At 39.2% G+C, this 11,131-nt stretch overlaps 1 protein-coding gene across 1 annotated transcript; it reads right to left on the bottom strand.

The window, feature by feature from the left end:
- Positions 1-1,587: 1,587 nt before the first annotated feature.
- On the bottom strand, positions 1,588-4,820 carry LOC137638433 (rhodopsin-like). The gene is made up of 2 exons (XM_068370504.1): positions 4,665-4,820; positions 1,588-2,800 (listed from the first exon to the last, which is right to left on the bottom strand). The coding sequence occupies exon 2, from the start codon at positions 2,798-2,800 to the stop codon at positions 1,676-1,678; it is 1,125 nt and encodes a 374-aa protein (XP_068226605.1). The 5' UTR covers positions 4,665-4,820; the 3' UTR covers positions 1,588-1,675.
- Positions 4,821-11,131: the final 6,311 nt, after the last annotated feature.

The raw sequence follows: 11,131 nt of genomic DNA, 5'->3' as shown, positions 1-11,131 counted from the left end.
ACAATGAGAGTATAATTCCCAGATGATCCACTCCATACCCTACCCGAAGGATAGCACCAAAATAGATATAGAGTCACAGGTGTAAGCTGAACCCGCCCGTTAGTACTGAGACCAAGAAACTATGGAATCATCCTCCCCATATCTGTAATGATGGGCTTCTGGCCAAAAGCCGAGAGTCCTACCCCAAGCATTGGATCCCCCTCGATTTCGAAGACCCAACACTTGAAAATAGTTCCACAAAAAATATCCAAACCATCTTCGGGATGGGGCTGAGGTCATCCAATACTCTCACATATACCTTTGAGCACAAACACCTCCCAACCGTGAGACCTTTCCCATTCATCAAAGCAGGCAGCAATAACGGATGTAGAAACATCCACCCAAGTGGCAATAACACATGTAGAAACATCCACGCCATAAAAAACGACATAAATATATATATATAAATTTATACACATATGCATACGGAAAATTTTACTCATAGGGTTGGGACAGACACATGAAAGTAAGTTTATAATATTAGGAGAAGGTTGGAGTGATATAAAGAGGAAGAAAAAGATGAGAAAAGGAGAAATTTAGATTCGAACCCGGGGGAGCAATTTCCCCAAGTTCGAGAGCCCTCTTGCCCGTCACCAAATTTCAGCACGGGCATAAAATACCGTGCTGAAGCTCAATGACTTCATCAAGGCATTCTCTCATTAAGAGGGTCAGAAAAAGTGAATAACAACGCATAAATGTTTCTTTTATAAATCTGTAGCACTAAAATATTTTATGTAGCACATTATAATTAGCTTCTAATGGGATTTGGGTAACACGCAGGACTTTCAATTTTCCTGTGTTGCCCAAATTACCCTTTTTCCGAATGTTCAAAGAATAGTCCTTTTTAGTTCCTAAGTCTTCAACAGAATTTTCTTTAAATGAATTGCCAGAGGTCATCAACTATATTCCCTGGAGATTAACATTATTTAATTGCTAACAGCAGCAATCCATTAACCATTCTTTGGTAGAGTAATAAAGCAGATATTCTAATTCTGATTAACAGATATATGATTTTTTTCTATTCTTTTTTGACTAAACAAATTCGAAAATAAAATTTATCATAACTTTGATAAAAAGAACTTCTCAAATACGAAGACCTCTGTATATACCATAAAGATAGTTACAGTTTCATCAAAAATGTTACAGTGAATTGGGAAGAAAAGTAAGAAAACACTAACTTTCAGATATGGTAAGTTCAAATTTACCCCAACCCACATTATATTCGATGGACTAATGATTTATATATCTTTAATTTACCAATTTTCAGGTACTTTAAGGAAACCATGTCGGGATTTAAAATTTGAATATCTACGTATGCTCTTACGTTTTAGAGAGCAGAGGGAACATCTTGATATCCATGAAGAAAGATAAGACAGGAAATTTAGATTTTTTTCAAAATGGGGGATTATTTATAATTCTCCAGTTAAATGATGAATGAAAAATAACTGATTTTTCATATGCAAATCCTTGTTAGAAGGATAGTGTAATAACATGGATTCATAAAGGGATGAGACATTGAAAATATAGGTTCAAAAATAGAAAACAAAATTTTGATTTTTATATTTATTGCTCCATATAATAGTACAATTGATATTAGGACTCCAATTAACGTTCAAGATACCCTTTTATAACCTATTTAAGAACTCTCTGATTTTTCATTGGTGGTAGTAGCAGCAGAAGTAGTGTCACTAACGGCTTCATTTTGCTCAGTAGTACATGCAAGGCATGGCAGCTTCTTCTCCAATGCAGCACGGTATTTGGGATGGCTGATGGCATAGATAATTGGGTTGTAAACAGCGTTGGCCTTAGCAAATACAGAACCCCAGATGGTGTATAAAGGTGAGACTATTTCCTTCTTGAGCATACCAGTACAGTTAATGATGAAATAGGGTGTCCATGCAATGAACCAGAGGGACACGGTCATTAAGGCGACCTTGGCAAGACGGCACTCAGCAGAGGTCTTCTGGTTTTCTTCAGTTCTAAGAGACTTTACTCCCATCTTCTTGGCCTGTTCACGCATCTGTTTTTCATGGTTGGCAACAGCACTGATGATGATGCTATACATGTAGATGTTGAAGAACAGAGGGAATAAGTATACCCAGATAGAGTAGAGCCACAGGTAAGAATGAGAAAGAGCAGTGTCAGTAAGATAGTCAGTACCACAGGCAGTCATGTTACCCTCAGGCACATAACGGTTCCAGCCAAAGAATGGGGGAATACACCAGGCAATGGAAGCGACCCAAGTACCAACATTCCTTAACATAGCTCCTTTGGTAGTAAGAGGCTTTCCAGAAACACCTTTAACAATAACATTGTATCGGTCGAGGGTGATCCAGACCATGGTCCAGATTGAGACACAGCCATACAGAGATCCCAGGAAACCATAGACTTCGCAGAAGAATGGACCAAGAGTCCATGCTTGCCTGGAGCAGGTAATCATCATGGGTGGGAACATACAGAACATCATTAGGAAATCTGAGATTGCCAAGTTGACAACAAGCAAGTTAGCTGGAGTACGAAGGGACTTGGTGTTCATGAATACCCAGATGACAATGAAGTTCCCAGAGATGGAAAGACATCCCATGACGCCTACCCACAGCATAACCAAACCATACCAAAGAGGATTCAAGGGGGGATACTGGTACCAGTGGGGATCAATCATGTGAAGGATCTCCTTTGGTGCCATATCAACCACCGTGAAGTTCCCATATGGATTGGTGGAGGGGAGGGCAAATTCTTCTGGTTGGTTATTCCAAGACATCTGAAAAACAATTTTTTTTCATTAATGATTTCGATGAATAAGATTTTTTCAAAAATATTTTATTAATAGTCTATTTGGTTTTAAATGAAATCTAAATTGAATGCAAATATATATTTATGTATTTTGTAACATATAACCCGAGGTTCAATATTGTGTGTATATATGAGTTTGTCTCTACATGTTAAAATAATTTGAAAATAGCTTTAGCAAAGCAGATGGATAATGGATGGTAGGGGGCTGACTAATGTTGCTTGCCTATCTTGTGAATTTTAAAGTAGAACTAGAAAAGTACTCTGAGAGTGCAGACCTCCGCCAGGGCAGCTTAGTTCTCGAAACCAGCTCACCTTTCCCAGAATCAATTAATCATTTCCAGCTCTTTACATAACAGTATAAAATCCCTGCAAATTTAATTACTTTAAGTTAAAATTGTGACCGTGCGGTTGACGACCAGAATTTGACCATTTGCTTCACCTTGACCCCAGACACGACCTTGACAGTCGACCTTAACAGCTCTGCATAATAGTTTAAAATTCTTGCAAGTTTCAATATTTTACGATTATAATCGTGGGCGTATGGTTGATGACCAAAATTTGACCTTTTGCTTAACCTTGACCTCGGACACGACCTTGACCATTGACCTTAACATGTATTAATTGGCGTGGATTTTCATACACTCAAATATGAACTAAGTTAAAGTCGCTGTGATAACGATGTCCAAACTTATGACTGATTACGTGAATTGGACATTTTGTTAACCGTGACCTTGATCTTCCAAAGTTTAATCATTTCCAGCTTTTTACATAACAGTTAATCCCTGCAAGTTTCATTATTCTACGATCAGAATTGTAGCCAAGAAGCTGTTCACAAACAAACACACACACACAAACACAAACAGGGGGTAAAGGTTTAATAAGATTGAGTTCTTTAAATAATCAGGAATAATAATATACACCATAGATTCTCATAAACTGAAATCTAGTGAAGATTAAGTCATCCTGACCATTGCGTGATTTTCCTTCTCTCGATAAGTGAATTGAACAGATCAATGTTGTAGTTCAATCTGTATTGCTACGCAGATATTATATTATGAGGGAACTAGGACAGAGGTGATAAGATAATTCATCTATTCATTTACTTTTTCCTGACAATTGAAACAAGTTCCCTATTTCTTGCCAAATCACGCTTATTCTGCGAACTGTAAATTTACCTGCTACCTCCTTTAGAATAATTGGGTGTTTCTAGCCGTATTTTAAAATCTTATCATTATGCAATGAAAGTATTATAGCAGTTCTAAGAACAGTCATTTTGAATATACAAGTCGATTGCGTAAATGTAGAACAATTTTCATGAACAGGTTTATCATGAAACAGTATATTCCCTAACAATTAACCTTATGGTATTACCATTAGTAGGAACCCATTAACGAATGAATACAGGGTTATAAAGCTGTTGTCGTTCCGATTCTGATAAACAGATAAAGGCTACTTTCTATATACTCTCTTGACAAAACAAACTCGAAAATTAATCTTATCAAAACTTTAATAAAAAGACCTCACCATAAACGAAGTCCCCTTTTATTTGCTAAAAACGAATATATAGATACATTGATGAGTCTTATTTTCTTAACAGCAAAAGGGAATTTAACAACACTGATATAAAAACGCTAATAATCATTTACAGTAAATTGCTCCTCTGACAGTGATACAAGTTATAGAGATCGCAATGCCACGCAGCTTCAGCATTTAGAGTTCTCCTTTATCTCAAGTGGAACAAATGATTTTGAAACATGAATCTACAAATGCTTTCAGATACTACAAGGAGACAATGTCTTAACAAGAATTCAAGAATCTAAGCATGAACCTACCTTTTAGAATCTGAATCAGCAGCTTGCAACTACCAAAACTTGAAGATATTCTTGTAGAATTACTTCAGGTGAGGCAGACTGACCAGCTGGTTCAGTTCCTCAGTTCCTCTGGAATCTTCTGTGACTGAAAACTGAAGATCGCACGCTGCTTTTATATACATTGATAGCTGCAAATTACCGAAAGACTTGAAGTGCTTCTCTCAGTGTAAAGATTCCTCTCTTGAGCCGAAGTTGCTAAGGGCAGCATTTTCTCCCAAGCATAAGAATAAACGATTGAAATTGTATGTATTCCTGAGAGAAAGAAAGTACATATGCATTTCACACACCAATCTCACTGATCTGTTGATGGTATTTGATATAGATCCATCGTTAGCAACCAATTCACTAATGGAATTTGTCCTTTTTAATAATTTTCAATGATTAGTTGAGATAATTTAGGAATTTATAATGTCGCTTAAATTTTGGGTGAAAGAAATTTGTTTTATGTCCAATGCCGCTTGTGAAGCCTATATATTCGCTAATTCTCTAACTCTAATTCTAAGCCCTTTGATAATATATCATTTAACGCCACTCTAAGGTAAGGTCACCTATTTGCAAGTACTCTGTCATGAATTTGCATGGTCATTATGTGTGTGTGTGTATATGTATATATATATATATATATATATATATATATATATATATATATATATATATATATGTATATATATATATATATATATATATATATATATATATATATATATATATGTGTGTGTGTGTGTGTGTGTGTCTGTAAAAATTTTAATAATATGCATTTCTTACGAAATCCATTGCTAACATTGCTTGTTATTACATAATGAAAGCAACTCTCATAAAGAATTTTACGGATAATACCAGGCCACTGTAATACATGTGAACAATTTCATTTCAGTACATCTGGTAAATTTCTAAAAAAAAAAAAAAAAAAAAAAAAAAAAAGCAATGGAAACGCATAAAGATAATATAAGATATTCTCCAAATATCAGTATAATTTTTTTTTCACAGAATAATATTAAAAATAAAATTCATACTCTAAATTGGTTATGTGTAAAGGAATTGGTCGATTCAGTAACTTAATAATAAAAAAAAATGTCATAGTTTCTAGCTTACTAATAAGATAGTAGCAATAAAGATCTAAATATTGAAATTTGAATATGCATTACAAACAGTGCATTCATATGCAAGGAGAGCTGCAAGGTTAATAAATTATAATTTCAGGATTACAGTAGTTGAACGAGGAAATCACATTTCAATATAAAATTCATGGTTTCGATATATTTATTATCTTAGAGAATAGTCTAATTTTAGTTGATTAATATTTGTCGATTAATTTCAGAGTATCCAAATTTTTTGTATGTTGTATTTTCACTTCCATGGCGTTCATACTGAAATGTAATTCCTTCGTTCAACCACTGTAATCTTGACGAAGAATTCAAATAAGGGCGTAGGAGCGTCTTTTTGTGTGGGGTGGGGGTGGGGGGTCTAATGTTTGAGAAGTCAATGACGACGGGGGTCTGGGGTTCTCCCCCCGAAATTTCTTATACAAGGAACACCCTTAGATGCGATTTCCTGGCATCTGACAGCTGGTTGTAGCAACCTCCGAATCATATCATTTGCACGATTTTTATGTGACCAATTACAATTTGTACATAATGAGCATCATAAAATACCGGTAGTTCTACTTGATCAATATACTGAAATTATACGAACGATGTTGATTCTTTGCTATAAACTAACTCTCAATATCGATAAAGTTAGGGCTATCAGTGTTCTAAGCGTACTATTATATCTATCATTTGTATTTCATTACTAATTTTATCTTAGAATTTTTAACGGCGTTTATATTTTAAATTTTGTGTACTTTTTGGTATATAAAAGACAAATATCTAATGGTTTATTTGATAATTATGTTATTTGTCTTTGATTTTAAACTATGGTCATAAGGTATGAAGATGATAACCTCACAAACAGAAAAGAACTTCATAGACTTGACAATACTGCATTGGTAATAAAAAATTCAAAGGTTTTAAAATACATTTCAATTACCAAAACTATATATATATATATATATATATATATATATATATATATATATATATATATATATATATATATATATATATATATATATATATATATATATATATATATATATATATATATATATATATATATATATATGGATTTTGAGCGAAGCGAAAAATCTATTTTCGGGTGAGATAGCCATGTCGTCCTGATGGAAGGTTCCTTCAGTAGCTTCCTAAGGGTATATATGACTACAGTAGATATTCCTAGAGAATTAAACTAAAGGTTTCACAGAATTCTAACTTCTGGCACGAGTACCCATAAGGTTTCCCTTATGCTTGACACGCCACATAGCTATCTGCACCTCACATAGCGTTTACGCTTCGAGGGGGAAGTTGGTGGCACGTTATGGGAGGAGCCGTTACAAAGTTCTCCTACTCCGTTATTGTTATGGTACTCGGATGACGTCATAACCGCTCGCCTTCTCCATTCCTTCTGGCGTCGAGGCCAGCCCCCATGATACATTAAGATTGGGAGGGGGCCAGCCAAGGCCGAAGATAGAGAAAAGGGCGGGTCCATCAGGACGACATGGCTATCTCACCCAAAAATAGATTTTACGCTTCGCTCAAAATCCGTTTTTTTGGGCTTAGGCCATGTCCTCCTGATGGAAGTGTACCAGAGAATTAATGTATCGTGGATTTTTTCCCCTTTTGTAGTGCCTTCGACTTCTAGACAATAACCCCCCCCCCCCCCAGGGATGAGTCCTATTGGATTAATGGAGAGTCTCGAAGTTACTTGATAAAGAAACTCACCCAGCATCAAGAAGTCCCCGCCGGTCCCAGAGCAAGGTAGAAGATAAGGTAAGTACAACGTGTTGGAACAAATTACCTTAGTCTAGATGAGTTTGTATAAATGAAGGAACAATAGTATTTCATTGTTAAGATATATTTACATATTATAGAGGGATATTAAAACTCTCAAACAGCATTTTATTACAATATTAGGGCGAAATAAGACGCACGAGTATAGCAAATTCTTGTATTTGGGCATAAATAAGAATTAGCATACATAAAAGTAATAAATGTAAATTGTAATGGAATGCAAATCTATTACATAGACTTAGGACATTAATAGAAATAGATGTGGTATCTGAGAAGGAAAACTTGCCATCACAAACATTAATTCCATAGGAATTATAAAGTCTTTCTAGAATGTCTTATATACACTTCATGTTTGGAACACGTGGCACAAGTGTTTTGGAACACGTGGCACAAGTGTTTTAGTCTATGTGACTTCACCTTAGTATAAGAACAGTCCGTAGCATCACTTGGTGGCACTATTTTCACTATGTTGCGCACTAGGGTCAACACAGACACCCTTAGAGTTAGAGTTCCAAATAACTCACTGTTCATCGCAGCACTAAACTGCAGATTTTAACACACTACCTACAGCTACCATGAAGCGTTTCAATTCGTGCACCTGCTTCACATAGTGTTTGAAGAACACTCTTGAAGACTTCCAACCCGTGAATGAGCGAAGACTTTCGAAGTCCATTGACTGGAAGAAATTCAGGGAAGAGGCGACTTTCCTGGGATCGTGACCTGCGAGTGTACTGTCCAGATCCGCTCTGCGAATAAAGTAGGTGATCTTTGCCCTTAGTTGTTTGAGTGACAAATCAGAACCCGATGTTTCCCCTTTAAAGAGCTGCCCTCCACCGAAGTCCGAAGTTCTTCGAAGATAGACCTTTAGGCTCTCCACTGGGCACAGGGAGATATCTTCCTTCAGAGGGCAGATTCTCCAGGGACCCCACCTTTTGGTGGGTAGCCCATTCTTGGCGAGAAACGTTGGGTCAGGAAAGAGGGTGAGCTCGCCTGTTTCTGCGAACTGGATCTGTCCTTCTTCCCTTGATAATACCACAATTTCACTGACTCTAGCCCCCGAGGCGAGAGCAAATAAGAAAATCACTTTTTGAGTCAGATCTTTCAGAGGGCAAGTTTCATTGTCCAAACTTGAGGCAAAATGGAGCACCTCGTCAAGAGACCAAGAGATGGGTCTCGGCGGAGGTGCGGGTCTGAGTCTAGCACATGCCTTCGGCAACTTGTTGAAAATGTCACTAGACAGGTCTATTTGGAGGGCATATAGTAAGGGTCTTGTCAAGGCCGATTTGCAGGTGGAAATCGTGTTGGCTGCTAAGCCTTGTCCATGAATGTGAATGAAGAAGGACAAACAGAAATCCATCGATATTTCTGTAGGATTTCTCGTCTTGAAAAGGCCACCCATTTCTTCCAAGATGACTCATATGGCCTTCTGGTAGATTTTGTTTTATATTCCTCTAAGAAGTCTAAGCTTTTCTTCGAGATCCCAAACCTCTTCTTGACGGCTAGGGAGAGAAAATCATGAGATGAAGGTCTCTGGTTTTCTTTGATGAAGCGAAGACAGTTGACTTCTGAATTTGTTGGGTTAGAACTGGGTCCGGCAGGGGAATTAGCTTGGGTTGTAACTCCAGGATCAATAAGAACCAGTTGCTCCCGGGCCACTTGGGGGCCACTAGGGCCGCTATTCCTTGGAAGGATCTCCGCTTGGTGAGGACTTTTAGCAGAAGGTTGTGTGGAGGGAACAGGTAAATCTTGGTCCATCTGTTCCAATCTATGTCCATCGCTTCCGCTCGGGGGTCCTCGTATGGGGCCACGTAGTGAGGAAGTTGTTTGTTGTCGCTCGTTGCGAAGAGGTCGATCTGCAGTTCTGGGACTTCTTGGGAGTTGAAGGAGAATGAGTCTGCATCTAGGAACCATTCTGACTCTATCGGGGCTGTCCTGGATAGAGCATCCGCTGTCACGTTGCAGAATCCTTGTAGGTGAACTGCAGAGAGGTGCCATCTTTTCTTCTCCGCCAGGCGGAAGATGGGCAGCAACACTTGGTTGAGCTGGGGCAATCTTGAGCCCTGACGGTTGAGACATCTGACGTCGCTGTCCAGGGTCAGTCGAATGTGGACTGAGGGACGTGGGGACAGCCTCTTCAGGGTGAGAAGGACTGCCATGGCCTCCAAGATGTTGATGTGAAACGTCTTGAATAGGGGAGACCATGTTCTTTGAACTTGACGTTGATGGGAGTGACCCCCCACCCTTCTAGTGATGCGTCCGTGTGGATAAACGACCGAGGACAGCGGTAATTGAAGAGGTACCGACCTTTTCGGGTTATTTGCCTCCCACCACGGCTTGAGGAGTGATCGTAGCCGGGTCGGTAGAGGTCTCTTGAGATCTCTTCGAGCGTTTGATGCATGTCTTCTCCAGACTCCCGAAGCATCTTTTAGCTGTGCTCTTAGCACTGGGTCTGTCACTGGGGCAAACTGAAGGGAGCCGAGCACCCGTTCCTGTTGTCGTCTTGAAATCCGTTTGGATTTGAGGAGTCTCTTGACAGATCTTGCTATTTCCTTTCTCTTCTTTAGTGGAATGGAAAGATAGTGTGACTGAAGGTCCCAACGGATTCCTAGCCATTGGAACTTCTGAGCTGGAGAAAGTCGAGACTTTTTGGTGCTGATCTTGAAGCCCAAATGTTGCAAGAATTGGATCACCTTTGGGCAAGCTTGCAGGCATTCTTCTTCTGATGCTGCCCACACCAGCCAATCGTCCAGGTAAGCCATCACCTGGACGCCTTGTAAGCGTAGTTGTTGAACGATCGTCTCTGCGAGCTTCGTGAATATCCTTGGGGCTATGTTTAGCTCGAAGGGCATGGCTCTGAAGGCGTACTGTCTTCTTTGAAGCCTGAATCCTAGATAGGAGGAGGTCTGGCGATTCATTGGAATGTGCCAGTAGGCGTCCGCCATGTCTATCGAGACAGTGTATGCCTTTTGAGGCAGTAGAGCTCTAATGTGCTGAAGAGTCAGCATTTTGAACTTGTTGTTCACTATGAACTTGTTGAAGGGACAAGTCCAGAATTACTCTGAGTTTGTTGGAGTCCTTTTTGGGAACACAGAATAGTCTTCCTTGGAACCTGATGGACTTTACCCTCTTGATCACCTTCTTGTTCAAGAGTTCTTGGACGTATTCTTCCAGAACGGGGGTGGAGTGTTGGAAGAATTGGTGGAAAGCTGGTGGTGGTGTTTCCCAGCTCCATCCTAGTCCGTTCTTGATGATGCTGTGAGCCCAGGGATCGAAGGTCCAACGATCCTGGAAAAGGCGGAGTCTTCCTCCCACCGGAAGCATCTCATTGCTTCTGGTTGGCCGAAGGTTTACCACCTCAGCCGCTTGCTCCCTTTCCTCCTCTCCCTCTGGAGGGACGTCAAGAGGAGTCTCTGCCGGCACTTCTACCTCTGGGACAAAAGGTAGTCGACTGCTGCTCGTAGGCGGGCGTGAAGGCTGGTGACTGAGTCACCACCGGCTGGGGTACCAGTTGGAAGGTTTGTTGGGGCTGAGCCACCAACT

The sequence above is a fragment of the Palaemon carinicauda genome, chromosome 3, assembly GCF_036898095.1.
Source record: "Palaemon carinicauda isolate YSFRI2023 chromosome 3, ASM3689809v2, whole genome shotgun sequence".
NCBI lineage: Eukaryota > Metazoa > Arthropoda > Malacostraca > Decapoda > Palaemonidae > Palaemon > Palaemon carinicauda.
This window is presented reverse-complemented; position numbering and strand designations above follow the sequence as displayed.

Coding starts and splice junctions, on each gene's coding strand:
- LOC137638433 (XM_068370504.1), bottom strand. CDS start 2,800: ATGTCTTGGAATAACCAACCAGAAGAATTTGCCCTCCCCTCCACCAAT.